The sequence below is a fragment of the Bubalus kerabau genome, chromosome 9, assembly GCF_029407905.1.
Source record: "Bubalus kerabau isolate K-KA32 ecotype Philippines breed swamp buffalo chromosome 9, PCC_UOA_SB_1v2, whole genome shotgun sequence".
In the NCBI taxonomy this organism is placed as follows: domain Eukaryota; kingdom Metazoa; phylum Chordata; class Mammalia; order Artiodactyla; family Bovidae; genus Bubalus; species Bubalus kerabau.
In genome coordinates, this window is record NC_073632.1 from 17,764,952 (window position 1) to 17,785,873 (window position 20,922).

The 20,922-nt window shown below is 40.6% G+C and overlaps 1 protein-coding gene across 5 annotated transcripts in view; it reads left to right on the top strand.

Moving 5' to 3' along the window:
• Positions 1-20,922, top strand: part of SMAP1 (small ArfGAP 1) — a 187,806-nt gene that overhangs the window by 104,449 nt on the left and 62,435 nt on the right. For 3 of the 5 annotated variants that reach the window (XM_055534776.1, XM_055534780.1, XM_055534779.1), the window contains 2 exons: positions 6,017-6,097; positions 12,215-12,295. In XM_055534776.1, the coding sequence (XP_055390751.1) occupies positions 6,017-6,097; positions 12,215-12,295 (162 nt within the window). The remainder of the gene's footprint in view (positions 1-6,016; positions 6,098-12,214; positions 12,296-20,922) is intronic. The other 2 variants (XM_055534778.1, XM_055534777.1) reach the window with 1 other exon arrangement.

Sequence of the window (20,922 nt, forward strand, 5' to 3'; positions counted from 1 at the left end):
TCTGTGTATTCTTGCCACCTCTTCTTTATCTCTTTTGCCTCTGTTAGGTCTTTCCATTTCTTTCCTTTATCATGGCCCATCCTTACATGAAATGTTCCTTTGATATCTCCAATTTTCTTGAAGAGATCCCTAGTCTTTCCCATTCCGTTGTTTTCCTCTATATCTTTGTATTGTTCATTGAAGAAGGCTTATCTCTCCTTGCTGTTCTCTGGGACTCTGCATTCAGTTGGGTGTATCTTTCCCTTTCTCCCTTGCTTTTTGCTTCTCTTCTTTCCTCAGTTATTTGTAAAACCTCCTCAGACAACCACTTTGCCTTCTTGAGTTTGAAGTATTGAAATTGAGTATTATATAAAAGTTTAAAAACAGCAAAATTCTAACTTATGTTGTCATATGTATGTATGTTATATGTGTTTACACACATGTATGTATGAAGACTAGAATTTAGTGCAATGAAAGTGAAATTAATCCATTATTTCAACTTTGAAATTGTTGTGGAAATAACGTTTCTGAATTGTGCTATAATAAAAACGAGTTAGCATTTTTAATTTTATTAAACTGACTCATTAGAAAAGACTATTGCTGGGAAGGATTGAGGGCAGGAGGAGAAGGGGACGACAGAGGATGAGATGGTTGGATGGCACCACCAACTCAATGGACATGAGTTTGAGCAAGCTCCAGGAGATGGTGAAGGACAGGGAAGCCTGGTGTGCTGCAGTCCATGGGGTCGCAGAGTTAGACCTGACATAGCAACTGAGCAGCAACCACTGTTTATAATTAACTGATGATTATACAGTTCATTAGGATAAATGAGCAATAATTTTAAAACTGTATGCATTACAATCCATTTTAGATATCCTTCTAGATAGGAATGAAAAACTTAGATGATAAATTATCGAGTGGTGACTTAAGATTACTGTTAAATACGCAGGTTCAAGTTGGAGTTGTTGTTACTTCTTTTTTGTTACAGTTTTAGTTTCTTCTGTGCAATAGAAATGGTCATGGTGTCTGCTTTTTATGGTACTCTTAGGAGAGTTAAACAAGGTGTTGCCTGTGGTGTTTTCCGTAGCGGTCTGTGTTACTGAGTGCTTTATATGTAGGAGCCGCCGCGAGGCTTGTGTTGGGCGGAGGAGGAGACCCGCAGGAGTAGAGAGTCCAGGAGCAGTGGCTTCAGCGTGCGGGCACAGTGTTTGAGGTCTGTTGGGTTAATATCACCACGTTTTAGTCAGCCCTTTTAAGTTATGGGCTTCCAGGTGACTGATGTGGCGATTAATGGATTTCTGTTTGAAATTTCTCCAGAATTCTGCATTTCTTAGTGTCTTATCCAGTGATTTTAAAGTTAGTAAATTAAAATTCAGGCTGCTTCTGTGTATTTGGTGACTCTGGGTACTTAAGTTTGTCAGTCTTTTAACTCCCCTACTGACGAGTTTAATTGGTGATTTCTTTTGTATGATTTATTTATTAGTTCAGTAAATGTATTTATATCTGACACATGCCATGGAAGGTAATTTACTTTGAAAACTATATTTTTTAGATGATTTCTCAACTCCTGAAAAACCTAAGCCTCACAGGATGCAGAAAGATCATGAGACAGTCATTTGAGAACTGCTGTGATTAAAATCTCCACTTAAAATATATAGTCAAAAATCTCTAAAACTGGTTTAAGGCATGTATTACAGTTAATCCATAAGGTCCTCGTCAGTTGTTTTAGAGCAGCAGATTTTCATTTAGATTGAAGGCAGGAGGAGGCAGGGGATGACAGAGGATGACATAGATAGCATCACTGAGTCAGCGACTTGAATTTGAGCAACTGTGGGAGGTGGTGGAGGACAGAGGAGACTGGCGTGCTGCCGTCCACGAGCCGCAGAGAGCGGGACGGGACTTCAGGACTGAGCAGCAGTGACGGCAGCAGCAGCACAATCCTCAAGGAAATGACGTGGCCTTTTCTTGGAAAGACAAAAGGAGCAATTTGCCTTATGCCCTTCAAATAATCATCCTGGCATTTTTATAACACTCGGTATCTTTTCAGTGTGTATTTGTTCACCTTTTGCTGGAACATGGCAATTGGAAACCTGTTTTCCATCTGCCCCGTTGGTTTTCCTTTTGTAGTAGGTGGGTTTGTACACTTGGATTGCTTGGGGAGTTTCTTTGCATACAGTTGACTTTGGTGGTGGCCTTGAGAAGACCTTCTGGGCTTAAGAATAGTTGAAGGAAGGGTGATAGCTCATTTACTCCTGAAGGAGGTCATAGATGGGGCAGAGAGAAGGGTGGGGAATAGAGGGACAGTCAGACACGACAACCACATTTCCCAACGCCGATTCCCAGTGCCATTTTCTAGGTCAGAGTCTTGTCTTCTCTCTGTAAAAGTACTGGAATGTAGTGAAATGAAATTATCATCTAGTTACAAAATATATTCTGAGTTTCACAATGAGTGTAGATAACTTGCATGAGAGTTCAGAGAAGAGAGTGAATAAGCCAGAGCCCTTTCTGGGGACTGTGGCAGCTACTGATGTAAGCCTCCTTTTGTGTTTGTCTCTGAGACACTCTTGTCCTGTTTTCCTCAACTAAAACATTTATCGAGACCTGTTGAATGCCAGATGTTGAAGATGGTGAACAAAGTAGGAACAACGTCCGTCTCAGAGAACTTCAGTTGCACAAAGAACACCCATAAGTAACGGCATCGTCACTGGACACACGTGCCAGTGTTTGCAGGAGTGCAGCGTCCTGGCGGGCGCAAACGGGAAGACCAGGGGTGCGTCCAGGAGGGGGCAGGGCGGGGGTCCCCTAGAGGTGTGTGGGCTTCCAGCAGAGGGAGCAGCGAAGCAGCAATCCCTGGTGGCCGGAGCAGCAGACCAGAGAGCTGGCTCCCAGGGAGTCAAGTGTGCCTAGACAGGTGGTGCCGGGTCGAGGGGAGGGGGCAGGCAGGGCACCTTGCAGTCTAGTTAAGGGGTTTGGACTCTGGCCTTGTAGAACATGTGTGAATGCATAGTTTATGGATGAGCGGGACTGGAGGACTAATCCAGATGGCAGGTGGTGGTTTTCTGCTCGGGTGCTTAGTGGAGGGGGTGGGCAGTGGTCCTGAGAGTTTCGGAAAGAACACGAGAGCACCTGGTTTTTCTTTCCTCTGTATTTTTTCTTTCTTCCTCCCGCCTGCCCTTTGGATTCTCCCCCATCCATCTCTCTGTCTGTCTGTTGTGTTTCTTGCTTCTAGCTGTAGGCTCTAGGTCTTCATTCCTTGCTTGCATAATGGAGCTCACCCTGCTCGTCACTCATGGCTGCTGTGTGGCCACAACCACAGTTGGCATGTAGACCCTTCCCCTCCCCCCGTGAGGTGCCTGTGCCCTCTTGCCTCTCACACCTGTCCCAGGTAGCCCTTGGTCTGCTCTTTGTCACTGTAGACTATATTCGTTGCTGCTGAAGTTTCGTGTAAATGGTATCATGCATTGTTTGTTCTTGGGTGTCTGGCCTCTTTCAGCATGTTTTTGAGACTCATCCCTGTTTTCGTGTGTCCTGTTGGACTTACTGGCAGATGGTAGTTTGATTTATGGGTACACAACTGTTCACATTCACCTGTGAATTTTCCTGTTGACTTTTCAGATGTCTTTCCTGTTGAACGAGGATCTCTGTGTTTTTTCTTAACTGGAACATAGTATTAATGCTTTACTTCGGTATTAACATGCTTTGTTAAAAGACTGATATTTACTAAATAGTTACATATTGCTCCATCTGACTTTTCAGTTCAGTTCAGTTCAGTGTCAGTCGCTCAATCGTGTCCGACTCCTCGCGACCCCATGGACTGCAGCACGCCAGGCCTCCCTGTCCACCACCAGTTCTCGGAGCTTGCTGAAACTCATGTCCATCGGGTCGGTGATGCCATCCAACCATCTTATCCTCTCTTGTCCCCTTCACTTCCTGCCTACAATCTTTCCCAACATCAAGGTCTTTTCCAATGAGTCAGTACTTTGCATCAGGTGGCCAAAGTATTGGAGTTTCAGCTTCGGCATCAGTCCTTCCAATGAATATTCAGGGTTGATTTCCTTTAGGATTGACTGGTTTGACCTCCTTGCAGTCCAAGGGACTCTCAGGAGTCTTCTCCGACACCACAGTTCAAAAGCATCAATTCTTCGGCGCTCAGCTTTCTTTGTGGTCCAACTCACACATCCATACGTGACTACTGGAAAAACCATAGCTTTGACTAGACAGACCTTTGTGGGCAAAGAGTTATCTCTGCTTTTTAATATGCTGTCTAGGTTGGTCATAGCGTTTCTTCCAAGGAGCAAGTATCTTTTAATTTCACAGCTGCAATCACCCTCTGCAGTGATTTTGGAGCCCAAGAAAATAAAGTCTGTCACTGTTTCCACTGTTTCCCCATCTTTTTGCTATGAAGTAATGGGACTGGATGCCACGATCTTAGTTTTCTGAATGTTGAGTTCTAAGCCAACTTTTTCACTCACCTCTTTCACGTTCATTAAGAGGCTCTTTGGTTCCTCTTTGCTTTCTGTCATAAGGGTGGTGTTATCTCTGTATTTCTCCTGGCAATCTTGATTCCACTTTGAATCAAGATTCCGTGAACAGTGAACATCTGAATTTTAAAAGTGGCAAAATCAGTTTATCATCCTCTCAGGAGGAGAAAAAAATACTTCTGCAGTGAATTATCTTGAATTAGTAACACTCAACATATTAAAAGCCTTTATTTATTTGTTATATTTTTATGTTCAGCTTTTACATAAATTTGGGCAGAAAGGTCTTTATACCATCTTAAGTGATTTTATGTGCTTTTTCTAATCTCTTGTTTTCTCCATATCTCTAGCAGGGAAATGTCCAGTGAAATAAATTAGTTTTGCAGCTGGTCTTTAAGGCACAGTTTGTCTTGTTAAATATTTTCTCCTATGTGTAATTTCAGTTGGTTGTCATCGAATGGCTAGTTTGTATACTTTTAACAGAGCTAACAGTGTGCCCGTGAAGACCCGCTAAAGATAATGGGCTTGGGTTGTGACTCAGAATTGCAGCCATAACTAACTCAGTAACAAGCAGATTGAATGAGAACTTACCATCTCACATTGTTATTTTGACATTGCTTAATGACCTCTCTGTAATAGCACCTTTTATTTTTAAAGATTCTTCATAGGCACTGTTGATATGATAGAGCAATATAGAGATGTCAGTTTAATAGCTCCAAAGATCTACTACACATTTTGTAAATGTATTTCAGTTATATTTTGGCAGTAAAGAGAGCAGGAAGATAATGCTTCCATTAAAGTGATCAACTATTCTTGTAGGAATTGGGTAAGATGAGTGAAAAGGCTTTTAGATGAAATTATCTCTGTATAAATTGCTTTTGCATATGTAACTGCCTTTGCATATGTAACTGTCTCACAGAGCTTTGGGGCAGTTCAGCCGGTGCAGCCCTGGGGGTGGTGTTTGTGGACACGGAGCTCCAAGAAGGAAGTGTACGCATGGCTTTTCAGTAAGCCTGCTGCTTAGCTGTTACACTGCGTTAATTCACTCTTTTCACTCCCAGCCTTCTTTCTGTTTTCTTACACAGTTGATTAAAACTTTCGTTAACTTGTACTGTTTCAGCTTTGTGTTATTTTCCATTCTTAAAGCAATTATGGTCAGTGGGAACAAGATCTCAGTTCGTGCTGTCCAGCCACTTGGAACAGCGTGTCAGCCTGAGCACTCCAGCAGTAACACTGATGGAAAGAGAGCCGCCAGACACACTCAATTGTTTCTCAGATACTTTGGGCATGATCTTGTCTGAGTGCATTTTAAATTTTATGTTAGAGTGAAATGCATTTTAAATCATATACTTTTCTGTAATAAATGCTTTTACCTGCAGAAATTCCACATGGAAGTACTTGAAAAGCAACACTCTTCTTGGTGCATTATTTTCCTTTAACATATTTCTAAGTGCTTCTGTAGCTCAGAAATGCATGAGTGTTTGTTTCTTTCCTGTGCCTGTAATTCTGATTACTTTCTTTTTGTTTTTTCCTACTGACTTCCCACCTGCATTCCACAGATTGCCTCCTCTGATGCTCCTCTTCAGCCTTTGGTATCCTCTCCTTCTCTACAAGCTGCTGTTGAGAAAAACAAATTGGAGGTATGGTGGTGTTCTAGCCAGCTGTGTCCATACGCTTGGTGTGAACGTGCCATCATTTATGCTGTATTAGTTGTTTATTATGGATGCTGTAATAGTTGTTTATGCTTTGAATGGTCTCCAGTATTAAATACATTAAATACAACAATTTTAAGACCGCTTTCCTATGCTGCAGGTAGGATTAAAGAGCTTTAATCTGTATTTAATTTCAGAATGACTAATTTATCAGTACCATAGATAGATCTCAGCATTTAATAAGCAATTAGTTTTTTGCTGTTGTTTCCACTACCACCTTAGGCTTAAAGGAACTTTTCTATAATTGCTCTTGAATTCTTTGATTTACTAGGAAGAGTTTTTGGTTAAAATTTTTCTTTTTATGATTCTGTTGTTATAAACTGTTGAACGTTAATGTCATCTTGTTTTTAAGCCATAGTAGCCGTCATATAGACACAGTGTATGCGCAGAGTCATCATTGTTGTAGAGAGTGGTAACTTGAGATGTGCGTGGGGTAGGAGTGAGTAGGGAGCATGGTGCTATACCATTATGGACTTTTAAAGTCATCCCTATAAATAGTTGAAGGTTTTAATTTTTTTGACTCTTTTATCATTTTGTTGTTGTTATAATGACCATAGTGAATTTGAGACATCCTTAATCTCACACTTTGTCTGTGTCTCCTCGTTGCTAAATGGTGTACTTGACATGTGAGATACAAAGACAGATAAGGTGTATCCTCTGCCGGGGAGACGCTTCCATCTAACAGAGGAAGATGGGGAACCTTACGGGGCTTTCTGGCGCAGCCGAATGGGGGCCGTGATTGCTGAGCCCTCACAGAGCCGCTCTGGCCCAGGGCCCTCATTCTGACGCGCCTTGCACTCTTCCTGGACGTTCCCTGTGAGGACTGGGGTGCAGTCCAGACAGAGAAAGTGTCCTGTGAAGAAAGCCTGCGGGCAGAGCAGGACGAGTGGGGTTTGTGGCAGAAGGCGGGCATGTGGCTGGGGGGAAGTGGAGGGGCGCCTTCCTGGGAGCCTGTTGGCGCGTCTGGGCTCTGACCCGATGCCCTGGCTCCACAGTGCCTTCCACGGGTAGAAGGAACGTCCGGAACCAGTTTTCACCTCCGGACTGTCTGCACCACCATCTCCGGAGAGTGAACTTTGTGCTGCTGGATGTAGAAGAGGCCTGAGGACTTGTTGCTCTGGCTCAGGCATGAAATGATGGGAGCATGTGCTGGACTGGAGGCAGAGGGAGTGGAAGGGAGAGTGGTCTTCAAAGACCCGGAGAAGATCGGGTCTGTGAGGTGTATGATGAGTGAGTCATGGAGGCGCTCTGGGGGCCTTGGTGACTCCTGGCTGCAGGCCTGAGCATCTAAGCAGATGATGGGCTCTCCAGGGAGAAGGGATCCAGGCTGAGGAGGAGGAGCAGCTTTGAGGTGAGAATAGGGATGGGGCGGACTTAAGAGTTGGGTGTGTTGAATGTGAGGTGACTGAACACCTGTGAGGGGTCTGGCGGGAGGTTGGAGACACAGGTCTGGAGGCCGAGGAGAGATCCCAGGCGGAGGAGTGCAGAGGCAGTCCGTGTACACTGTGTTGAGTGGTGACATGGGAGTGGAGAGCTGGGCACACTTGAACCTCACAGCACAGCAAGAGGGTCCCGAGGAGGCAGTGAGGGGTGGTTTGGAGCATGAAGGGCGTGGTTGGAGCTGGAGAGACTTGGGTGGTCAGAGAGTTGTAGGTGTCAGGGGTCAGGAGCAGAGAGGAAGCACTGCAGGAGGTGGAGGTGGCCTCAAGGGCGTGAAAGGGTGGCCGCGGTGCCTGTTCAGAGGGTGGAAACCCTCAGGTCATGTGTCTGCTGTGCAGGGCTGGCCGCCAGGTCCTGGAAAGCGGGGTCTTACCCGGCCTAGTGGCGTCGTCTTGCCTGACAGCATTTAGACACCATTTAGACAGCGTTTAAGGGCATTCCGTCAGAAGGTTTATTCATGCTTTTTTTTCTTACCCTCTTAAAATTTCTAATTTTATGTAGTTTTATAATGTGTATAATAGAGTACTACATGTGCTTTATTAATAAATACATACATATATTGAGTATGTATGCTCACAACATTTGAGACAGAAGTGCGTAATAAAAAGTTTTAGAGACCATATCTTTAATGAATCCAAGATCTACTTTTCTTTGCCTTATAATACTTGAACATTTTTTCCTGTTCTCTTTTGCAGAATGTCTCCTGTTTCACTATATCATTTGGCTATGTAATAACCAAATTTCAGAAACTACTGTTTTGAAATATCAAACACTGCTGTGTTTTATTCTTGCTGAGAAAATAGTTTAAAACAACTTAGGTTCTCACAGTACTCTTTGGTCTTTCAGCAGCTTTTGATTCTAAAGACGGGTGTTACCTGTAGGTAAAACTATATGATCTGTGTTTAGAGCGCATGGGTTTTTTTTTTTTTTTTGAGGAAACATAGAAAATGAAAGTTTAATAATGCTCACTAAATGTTAGGATCCTAGAAAGGTCTGCTACTGGTGCATCTTAGCTTATTTATAAGATTTTGAATATTGCTTGTTTCATAGAGTGGTTGAAACTAATGTCTTCAGACCACATTTATCTAACTTTTCTAGCAGCTCTGGTTTTGAGGTATTCCCAGGAGAAAGAGAGAGAGATTTGTCTCTCAGGAAGGACTTACAGAAATTTTTGAGATTTCGGTTCATCCTACTAAGAGCCAAAGAAGAAATAGCAACTGCCTTAACAAATCAGAAGCATTGATACTAAAGATATATTTCCTCCAACCTAAAAAAATATATATATTTCAGCATTCCCTTAAGAAACTTGTATCTTAAATAGATCAGTCACCTGATGAGTTGCCTGCCTTTAAGTTCCTTATTTTTGTCTCCTTTCTTTATTATTAAAAACTTTTTTTCTTGTATTTATACTTTTTATTTTGTATTGAGGTATATAGCCTGTTAACAACCAATGTTGTGATAGTTCTAGGTGAACAGAGAAGGGCCTCAGCCCTACATATACTATATGTATCCATTCTCCACTCAACTCCCTTCTCATCCAGGCTGCAGCATAACACGGAGCAGAGTTCCCTGTGCCATACAGTAGGGCCCTGTTGGTTGTCCATTTTAAATATAGCAGTGAGCACACGTCCATCCCAGACTTCCTAACTATCCCTTCCCCATCCTCCCTCTGCCAACAACCATAAATTCGTTCTCCAGTCTGTGAGTCTGTTTCTGTTTTGTAAGTTCATTTGTGTCATTTCCTTTTAGATTCCCCGTATAAAGGATGTCATCTAATATTTTTCCTTCTCTAACTTACTTTACTCAGTATGGCACTGTCTAGGTCCATCCATGTTGCTGCAAATGGCTGTTTCATTGTTTTTAATGGATGAGTAATATTCCATTGTGTGTGCGCAGCACGTCGTCTTTATCCATTCCTCTGTTGGTGGACATTAAGGTTGCTTCCATGTCTTGGCTATTTTAAACAGTGCTGCAATGAACATTGGGGCACATGTATCTTTTTGGATCATGTTTTTCTCTGCATATATGCTGAGAAGCAGGATTGCAGGGTCATATGGTCACTCTATTTTTAGTTTTTTAAGGAATCTCCACACTGTTCTCTGTAGTGACTATAGCAGTTTCCATGCTCATCAATAGTATAGGATCCCCTTCTCTCCACACCCTCTCCAGCTTTTATTGTTTGTGGGTATTTTGATGATGGCCATTTTGACTATAACCCATGTTTTTAATGTGACTTCAAGGCCCATGTCATAAAATTGTTGCTTACAGCCATATTTTGACAACTGAAATTCCAGTGTATAAGACATCAAATTGTGCTCTCCCTTGGTTAAACACAGCTAGCTGGTTTAATTTGGGGTTCCCTTGTGGCTCAGCTGATAAAGAATATGCCCGCAATGTGGGAGACCTGGGTTCAGTCCCTGGGTTGGGAAGATCCTCTGGAGAAGGGAAAGGCTAGGGAAAGATTTACTGAGCGTGGCCCTGCTCATCAGAACAAGACCCAGTTTCCCCCACAGTCAGTCTCTCCCATCAAGAAGCTTCCATAAGCCTTTTATCCTTATCTGTCAGAGGGCAGACCAGATGAAAACCACAATCACAGAGAACTAATCAAACTGATCACATGGACCACAGCCACATGAGCCATGCCATGTTCTGACAAAACGTGGTCCAGTGGAGAAGGGAATGGCAAGCCACTTTGGTATTTTTGCCTTGAGAACCCCATGAACAGTATGAAAAGTCAGAAACCCTAAAGGAAACCAGTCCTGAATATTCATTAGAAGGACTGATGTTGAAGCTGAAACTCCAGTACTTTGGCCACCTGATGTGAAGAACTGACTCATTTGAAAAGACGCTGATGCTGGGAAAGATGGAAGGCAGGAAGAGAAGGGGACGACAGAGGACGAGATGGTTGGATGGCATCACCGACTCAATGGACATGAGTTTGAGTAAGCTCTAGGAGTTGGTGATGGACGGGGAGGCCTGGCGTGCTGCAGTCCATGGGGTCATAAAGAGTTGGACATGACTGAGCGACTGAACTGAACTGGTTTAATTTATTTTTGGTGATTTCAGATGTACCCACCAGTCATAGTGATTAAAAAGATGGGATTCTTCCCCATCTCATGACAGTGACATCCTTGAGAAATAACTAAGAGCTTTGAGGGGCTGCAGCATATTAGTTACATTGCTTTCCTCCCTAAACTTGACTGGTGTCTGGTAAACAGTTCATGATATCTGAAGGACTTCTGCACATCCTGTTTATTTTTCACTTACACAGTGGCGGTGATGTTCCTTACCTCGGAAGGCTCTTGTGTGGGTCTCAGTGAGTCACACAGTGTCTAGCCCTTGAGAAGGGCTCAGGAGGTGCCCGCTGTCCCCGTGGGGAGGACAGTGTGGGGGAAGCAGAGCCCACTGGACGGCAGCGAGCACGGAGGAGCTCAGCCCTGCTGCGATCGGCTCTGTGTGTCACTTTCCTGAGAGTTTTGTTTCTGCATTTGTAAAATGACAATGAGGACTTTCTTCCGACATTATTATAAACATTGACTTAGACAGTAAAGTGCTTATCACAGTGCCTGGCCCATAGGAGCTTTAATTTTATCTCTACCATTTTGGCTTAGGAATTGCTGGTGTTGACTCTCCCAATTTACAAATAGTAAAGATTCTTCTCTTGAGAGAGGTGGTGTCAAGCACCATTTTTAAAGGTATAGGTGCAGATGCAACATTTAGGCATTTTCACCAAGTTTTTCATGTGTTTATTTTCCTGCCTTTTCTAGGTTCAGCAGTTTATCCTTTCGTCTTTGCTGCCAGGGACTAAGGTCTAGATCAGCACTCAGTTGCATTATCATCAGATTGTAAATTTCTAGGTATCTCTTCCCTCCATATGCCTTACAAATGCTCGTTGTTTAATCTACTTCATTTTCCTTTTCCCACCTGTTTATAGCCCTTAAGTTTTTATCATTATATCTTACTTCATCCTTCTTGAAAATGCAAATTGTGAACTTTATAATATCATTATAGTTTACTTTGACTGGGTTGTATCATATATGCAAACCAGTCAGCTCGTTCTGGTCCCCAAGCACTATCTTCAACGTTATTTTCAAGAGAAAATCATCGTATTTGTCCTTTAAAAATACCACAACACTCTGGTGATTGAAAAAAAAATTAAAGTGATTTTACACTTTTCTTCTCATGTTTACATGTTGTAATCTGCCTTCATCTGGTTGATAAAGAATTCTCTTCTGAGTTAGTTTTTGTTTTCTTTGTATTCAAATTTCAGCTTCTTGGTTGCTGTTAGGAAACCTAACTTTATGTAAAGATGCAATGAGAATTTATTGAATAGAAATTGCATTTGTTTTAAATTCTGAAATATCAAGTTCTAAATTGTCTCACTTCTGTCTTAATTTTTTAAGGAAAGTTATTCTTTATTGTGTTATTAACATACTTGATGACAGTATGAATTTGCTGTGCTTTCTTTCATATCTCAGTATCACTGAATATTGTCATCATTGAAATTTGTACTCTCTTCAAATGATGACTCCAACTAATAAAAATGTATGAAGAGCTGACATTTTTAAAAAAGTGAACTTATCAAAACTTTCGGCTGTGTTTTAGAAAGAAAAGGAAAAAAAAAAGGAAGAGAAAAAGAAAGAAAAGGAGCCAGAAAAGCCTACAAAACCTCTTACAACTGAAAAGGTAAAATCTCTTCCTGTTTTTTAATCCACGCAGGCTAAACCTTATCCGTATAGTTATATATGGATGATTTGGAAATACTCATGATATGCAATAGTCATTCTTTGAACCAGTATTTGCAGAGTGTGTCCTATATCTGTCTGGTCCTGTATGACTTGTAATCAGGTGCATATGTGTGGGTGTAGATTCCTGTGAGTTCCTCGAGGGCAAGTATTATTCCTGATGTAAAGAGTGGTGGTTTTAGCTTTCTTGCACAGTCTGACTTCACAATCAGCACAGTTGAGAGAGTGCAGAGGGCCCTGCAGAGGCTTTCAGAAGACACTCCACACTGAATGTAGCAGTTGAGTGGACTGACGTGTAGGTAGGATGGAGGTTGTGAGGAGTGTGTCCTGTGGAGAGAACACCTTGAGAACGTAACCGAAAATAAAGACAGGGTTTATTTAGAAAAAGAGTGAGCAGTAGAGTGAAGAAAGATCTATGTCTGTGTATAGAAGGTCGTGGGAAAGAGACCAGAATGGTAGATTGAGCTCAAATTGTAGAGGACTTTAAGGTCCACATTGATCCTTTTTGAAGGAAAGGCTGTGGATTCTTTTGGAAGGTTCTTTTGCAGTGATGAGCAGGAGAGCTGTGATCAGGCCTGCTATCTTGCTACACTACTGTAGCAAGATACGATGGATGTCTGTAAAGGACTTGGTTAAATAATCATGGCGGCTTGGCTTTCAGTGCATTTCCTCACACAATGATGGAGCACAGAAAGAGAATTATTAGTAAAGAGAGCATGTCCTTGATTTTAATTGTTGCAGTGTGAATAGTCGACTTTGTGAAGGCATAAATTACACAGTACAAACTGCTTCCATTTGAAGTGTACAAGTCAGTATTCACTGGCTCTTTTTCCATCACGTTTATTAGAATAGCCTATTCCTTCAGAAAGTTATAAGCGTGCCTTCAGCTTTAAGACGTGCTGCTAAGAATCCCAAGGCTGGTCAGAACTTGGAGCACCCACACCTGTCCACCATCTGCGCCTTCACCTCCCTCCTAGTGGGTGTCCCCTTAACCCCCGGCCCCACCAGCACCAGGCCGACTTGTCTGTTGCCCCCTGAACACACTTCCCATCTCTCTTCCCTGAACTGCCTGGCCAAGGCTGTCCTCTGCTCTCCCCCAGCTTCCCTAGGCCTCCTCCTTGTCCGTGAAGGCCCTCTAACCGCCCCAAGGAGATGCACCTTCTCCTTTCCTCAGAATTCCGGGGACATTGTCATACATTTGATTGTATTATTTCCTCCCTCATATGATTCTTTAATTATACTGTTAGATCAGTTTCTTTGCCCAACAGAGGATGCATCTAGGTTTTGTTTTAGTCAGATGTTAAATATTATAAAACTTTTTATAAGGAGTGATTAAGTTAGTAATTATAACCCCAGTTGCTTAAATTGCTTCAGTTCTCCTCTGGAAACTTTTCTCTTCCCTGTGCATCAGTAAGAAGCTGTAAGTGAAATCTCTTTGACAGTTTTCTCTTTGATTGCAAAGGAATTTAAAAATCACCAGAAGGTTTTATCTTTTGTTTTCAAAAGTTAGAAATATCAAAGAGTTTATATAATGCCTTACTGTTGTACTTGGCAAGATTTAAAATTTAACCTCTTTTAAAACATGTATTTTTTTCTCTTAAAAAAAATTTTTGCCCTGAGAATACAGTGAGCATTCGATGTCATGACCTCGTGTATTTCGCTGCCTTGTGTGTAAGTGCTTGCCTTCCATTGCCCGCTGAGGGAAGGGGCCGCCAGTGACCTGTGAGCAGTCTCTGGATCGCGGGTGTGAGAGAGCACTTCAGAGGTGGGCACGGGGAGGAGCTGGCACTTTTCTGTTACCTTCAGTGTTAGGTTTTACTAAACCCAGTTCACACCTCATCTGTTACTCTTGCTCACCCTGCAGAGTTCAGGAGTCCTGCTGCTGCTAGTGGGAACCTTGCTGAAGGAGTAATCACCCACAGGGAGAAACCTCGGTTCCTGTCAAACTTCCGTGGTCAGGATAGTACAAGCTGCATGAGAAGGGAGAGACCAGTGCATTTACAAGTCTGCACAGCGGGGAGACAGAGCAGCGGCGCCAGTGAGCTCTCCTCTTTAGCACCGGCCGTTTCTCTGTGCCTTCTCTCTGAGCTGAGGTCGTCAGGGAGCTTGTATAGTCTTGTTGTTTAGTCACTAAGTCGTGTCCGACTCTGCAACCCCATGGACTATAGCTCACCAGGCCCATGGGATTTCCCAGGCCAAGAATACTAAAGTGGGTTGCTATTTTCTACTCCAGGTGATCTTCCCAACCCAGGGATTGAACCCACGTCTCCTGCATTGGCAGGTGGATTCTTTACCACTGAGCCTCCATGGAAACCCCTGTGTATAATCTGCAGAGGAGAAGTTAGTAGTAATAGTGAAGATTATATCAGCAGTAGTCAGAATATCATCCTCATTAATAAGAAGGGGTTGGCTTTATTGGCTATCTGTTGTCTGCCAGGAACTGGGCAGGTGTAGTTTGCGTGTACACTTGTGCATGTGCACTTACAAGTGTGAAGTGACCAGCCTTGTATTCACCGCCTGGTCAGGAAACAGGACGTGGCCGGCTCCCCAGAAGCTGCCACCGTAACACCTCCTGGTTCAGTCACCTCTCTTCTCCCCAGAGATAATCATTTCCTTGCATTTAGAAATAGATTTATCTTCTCTGAGTGTGTATGTAAATAACAGAAATCATATTTAGAAAATACCGTTTTTCTGTATTTTTTGAACATACAAATGAAATGATAGCACGAATATTCTTTTGTTTTGCTTTTTTTTCCAGTCAGCATTTTTTTGGTATATAGTTGCATGCTTCCTTAGTTAATTGTTGTGTAGTATTTCATCATATTTTTGTTTCTTACTTTATCCATTCAATTGGTAAACATTGGGGTTATATCCAGGCTTTAGCTCTTAATAAGCAGTGCTGCTGTGAGCTCTTTTGTACGTGCCTCTAAGTGTGTATTTCTTCAGGATGTATTTACGGGTGGACTTGTTTGGTCATAAAGTATGAACACTGTCGTGCATACTCAGCTGCTAAGTCCTGTCACACAGCCCTGCATCGTGTACACCAAATGCCAAATGTAGTCTGGTGACCCTGCGTTCTTTCAACATTTGGTATTATCAGAAATATTATTGTTTAAAGTCTGATGAGTGTATAGTGATATCTCACTGTATTTTAAGTGTCCATTTTGTATATTATGAACAAGGCTCAGGGCCTTTTCACATGTTCATTGCCCATTTGGAGCCCCCCTTTGGAGCTCTGATTCAGATCTTTCACCTCTTTTTAAATTGGATTGCTTATTTTTCCCTCGTTGCCTTTTTTTTTTTTTTTCTAAATACAGTTTCTCTTTATTTTTTTTTAATTGCCTATTTTTTCTTTTTTTAATTTATTTTAATTGGAGGCTAATTACAATATTGTGGTTTTAACAATCAATAGACACACACATATATGTCAAAGAAATTGGTTCTTTTCCAGTTACATGTTTGCAAATGTCTTATTTCTGTGGTTTTATTGCTTTTTTCATTTCTGGTTTGTGAATCAGTGATAGAAGGCATCCTTGTCTTATTCCTGACCTCAGAGGGAAGGCTTTCAGCTCTTCACCCCGGTGTGTTCTCTTTACTCCTTACAAAGACCAGTTATTGTTGGAGGTGGAAGAACCAAGAATTGGAGAGAATATATGAACTGGCTAATGTAATCTAGTTTAGTTAGATAATTTATGGAGCTTGGAAAAATAGGATTTCATTTCTTTTATAAGGCAGAGCAGACTAAGCTCCATCTTGTACATCTTCATGTGTTTGAAAGAGTGATGCTTGATAGGGTTTATTTTTCCAGAATACCTCTTCTAAGTCCACTTATTTCTACACATAATTAAACCATTAACATGGACTTGACATGCAGCAGTGAGTTAATAAACAGTTACTTGGAAGTATGCTAATTGGGGATTAGAAGGAACTTGGCTACCTAGTCCAAATCACTTATTTTATAAAGGAGCAGACTAAAACCTAGGACATCGAGTCACTGAAAAGTGACTTGCTCAGTGCTAACAGTTGTTGGCAGTTGAGGGGTTTGAACCCAGGTTTTCTTCTGATTTAAGTCCCAGGTCGTGTGTGTGTGTGTGTGTGTGTGTGTGTGTGTGTGCGCGCGCGCGCGCACGCTTTGATTTGACATATGTGCCCTCAGGTAGGTACTGCAATTTTTTGTTCTGTTGTACATTCTACATCATTTTATAATGAACAGTCCAGGGTTCTCTAAAAAAGAATGGTGTTTATATATAACCCCATCCCATATTGTCTTCTAACTAGTGGATTCATAATTTTTATTGATTTCCTACCGTAGGGACTTCTTCCTTCCTTAAATACACTTGTTTTCCCTGAGCAGCCTACTACTTTTGTTTAAATCGTATTTTGTATTTAGATCTCCCTGAAGCTTACGTTACTGTGTTGTATAAGCATCTGTTACTAATGGGGTTAGCTGGAGCCAGCTCACTTTCTTTTCTGGGAAGAGGAAGGTAAAACCTAAACATTTACTGAATCAACTGATTAATAGGGCAGATGTTTTTGACATTTAAATAGATGTCTGTCTGTTGTGCTTTAGATATTCTGCTGGAAAATAGTGTGTATATTTGACTTTTTCTAAAATATTTTGCCCTATGTTTGACATTTCTCATTCAGTTCATTTAGATTTATCTACTAGACTGTCTCCCATGTAGCTGGTGATCTATAAATATGTTTATGTAGATGAGAAGTACTCTATTAAAGGAATGTACATGAGTTCTCTTTCAGTTAAAATAAGCAGATCTTGATTTCTCCTTTGGGAGGTTCTAAGTTTTATAGTTTTTCTTAAAGATGTACATATCAAAACATGGAAAATGGACAAATAGTCAGTTCTTGGGATGGGGGAATTAAATCCTCCTAAAGTAGTTTAAAGTAATAACCACAGTAGTGGTTCTGATTTTATTGCTGTTTATTATAATATAGTTTATTATTGATAGAATTTATGTGTTCTGAAACTTTTAAATTGTATGTTAAGAAAACTTCAGGGATCAGCAAATGTTTTTCTGTAGAGAATCAGATACTAAATCTTTTAGGCCATAAGGTATCTTTCACAACTATTCAACTCTTCCTTTGTAGCACACAGGCAGTATATGTGAATGCGTTCCAGTAAATGTTATTTACAGAAGCAGGTGGCCACGTTCATTGAGACTTGGTTGCAGCAGGAGAAGCAGGGTCAGGAGGAGAGCCAGGTTCAAGCCCGTGGTCTTTGCCCAGTCAGTTAACTGCCTGGATCTGCTTTTTCCTCATTTATTAATAAGCTTTGCCTTGATGATCTCTAGTGATCCCTATGGTAATTAATAGTTCTAAATTTAGAATTACTTATTAAATCCATTGAACATAGGGACAGGTTCCTGAAATCATTTTGACTATATCCTTAAAGATGGCTTTCACAGCTCCAGAGTTGGTTTTTAGTCAGTGAATTTTCTTTATTATTTCAAACTGATTTATCATCCTCCTTAGTTGCTATTCTGTTTCAATGAGCTATTCTTCCTGTTAAATGACAAAGTCTAATTTAGGAAAAAAGTATTCAGTTCTTCCTAATGCTAGCTACTTCTGCATTTATATAGAACATGTATTTGTGTATGTATGTATGTGTGTGTATATCTGTGTGTGTCTGAATATATTATATTTCAGAAAACATGGCTTACTTTAAGGTATTAGGTATTTCTGTTTAGATGCCTGTTGTACAAGTGTAAATGCATTGGTTTTATATGCAATGAGTATCTTAACAGAAAAATTTAGATTATTACATCAAAGTAAAGAATTTTATATTTTCATGGACTTTCTTAAGGTCTTTCCGAGATAATTACAGTCAGTTTAGTACATAATTATTCACCTATCTTGGAATATTTTTATGTTTTTATGAATTAAAAATTTTTCATATTCAAACATTTATTAAATATTACATATTCTGTGTAGGAAAAAAATGTATAAATAAGCAAAACATTAAAAAGGTACATAGCTTCTCATAATCCCTCTACATAGTGATAACTGTCTTAAACCTTTTGTACCATAGCTTTCTCTGCTTGTGTGCATGAGTATTCTTTTTTTTCATCTTAAGCATTTTAAAAATTAATTTTCTTGGAGTATAGTTGCTTTACTCCAGTGTTGTGTTTCTGCTGTACAGCAAAGTGAATCAGCTATGCGTATACATATGTGCTCTCTTCTTTGGATTTCCTTCTTCCCATTTAGGTCAGCACAGAACATTGAGTAGAAGTCCCTGTGCTGCACAGTAGGTGCTCATTAGTTGTCTGTTTTATATATAATACGGTATATATGTCAGTCCTAATGTGTGTGTACTGTTACCAATCTCTTGTATGTGTCTTGGTGAAATACTTTAAAGCGATTGCTGTGACTGGCCTGTGGTCCCCCAAGCATATGTTATAATTTTTAATGCAAAATTTAAAAAGTGGTTTTTTTGTGTGTGTGCAGGTTCTTGCCACTAACTTCTTGAAGTTTATGAGAGAAAATCAACTTAACACATATATTAATGTTAAGTAGTATTTTAATCTTTTAAGAAGATGATGTAGATGAATAGTGATTTTTTTTTTAAGTAGTTGGGGAAAAAACAGAAACAACCAGCAGAGTTGTCTTTATGAGCAAACTTTTATGTTAGTAAAACTTAAAAAATATAATAAGTGGTCTGACCTTTCAATGTAAGCAGAAAGTAAAATCGCAAAGCTCCTGAGCTTGAGATTTCAGTACAGCCAGGTAAAAGTAAGCAACCAGTTGTATGTCAGTCAGATAGCTCTTCAGTTTCAGTTTCAGTTCAGTCGCTCAGTTGTGTCCGACTCTGCGACCCCATGAATCGCAGCACGATAGCTCTTAGTCAAGCATTAAAGTGGAATTCAGTGGCTCATTGCCAGCTGCTGCATTAGTAGGCTCTACTGTTTAACAATCTGGCAGAGACGCTCGCACAGCCACCAGGTTCTCAGTGCCATTGAAGCTAGATAAACATTGCTCATGATGTGTGTGTGCACTTGAGAATCAGATATTTCCAACAGTTAGTGCTTTTGTGGACTTGGAGACATATGGCCTAGGTAGTAATAAGTAAGCATGGCAGATGTCTTAACAGTACATTTTTTTTAATAAGTGGAATTGGAAGGTTCTTTGTATTTTCCACAGATCATTTCATTTTCAGCTTAAAACCTGATATTGGAGATTAGTTTGATAACAATCTTTTGTTTGTAGATTTAAAAAAATGGATTCAGCATAACTGTGCATTAGACTTAGAAAGCATTTTGGTCCTGGTTTTCTGTGGTCCAGGTTTTATTAGAGTCTATATTGTTAGTTGCTGTTGACAACTTTCTTTCTTTAGCTATTAGGTTTCTCTTTTTTAGTAAATCTTTTCTCTCTGAAAAAGAAAAGATCACTACTGCTACTCCTAAGTCGAAAGAAATCATATTCCTGTCCAGTAAATTTATAGCGTTTTTCATTCTTTAACCAAGAGACAGGGTAGATAGAAACTTTATGGATTTTTAATAGCGTCTCCCTTCTACCTCCCCATAGTCCCCAAACCATGTCTACTTTTAAGAAGTTAGAAAATATGCATAAGCAAAAAGAAAAAGTAATATCATCACAGATTTAACCACTTAGAAAAATTATCACTAACATTTTGATGTTCCTCCTCCCATATTGTTTCCCATGGAAATGTGTGTATCCACACGGGATTGGACTACTCTGCTCCTCTGTCATATAACAATATGTCTTGAGTATCCTTTCTTGTTGATAAATATGTGTATGCTTTTCTGTATTTAGTAACATTCCCTTGAGTGGGAATGGAACACTCCTCTGACTATAGAAAGATTTATTTTAAAATTTATCTCTTGAATAATGATAATATGCACACATAATCGGTGTACAACTGTGTGATAGCTTATTAGGATAAGTTTTTAAAACTGGATTTGCTAAGTCAAAGGATACAGACTTTTTAAAAAGTCTTTTGAAAAATATTAAACTACTAGAAGGTAAAGAAGGTAGAGCCTGGGCTTGGTAAGAAGACTTGACTTCCATTCTCTGCTGTTTACTAAATATCTGATCACTCTGAACCTCAGTTTCCTCATATGTAAATCTGTTAGTTTAATGGGCATTTTTTCTACCTACCCTGTGGCAAGCATCATCTCAAACACCAGGAGTCGTGTGGTGGAGGCATGTCTGTGTCTTGCAGGATGTCTGCCAGCATCCTGCCAGTCCTGGCAATCAGAAATGTCTTCAGATGTTGCTGAATGTCCCGGAGGACAAGATTGCTCATCACTAGAGAATCAATGATTCAAATTCCAGGTCTATGAAACTGGTCTCAGTGGAAGAAAGAAAGCAGTCTGGTGCACACCTCGATGGAGAGTGCGAGTGAGGCTTTTGGATATAGACACAAATCTTTTTCTTAGCAGTTTTACTCAGATGCTGGAAGGAAGTAATATGGTTATGTATATGAAAGAAAAAGGTTATAATAGTGCCGTTAAGTGGGAGGTAGACATAAGATAATTTGAAATCCAAACCAGCATTTTCTTAACTTGAAGGTTCCCAGAGTCGAGTTTATCT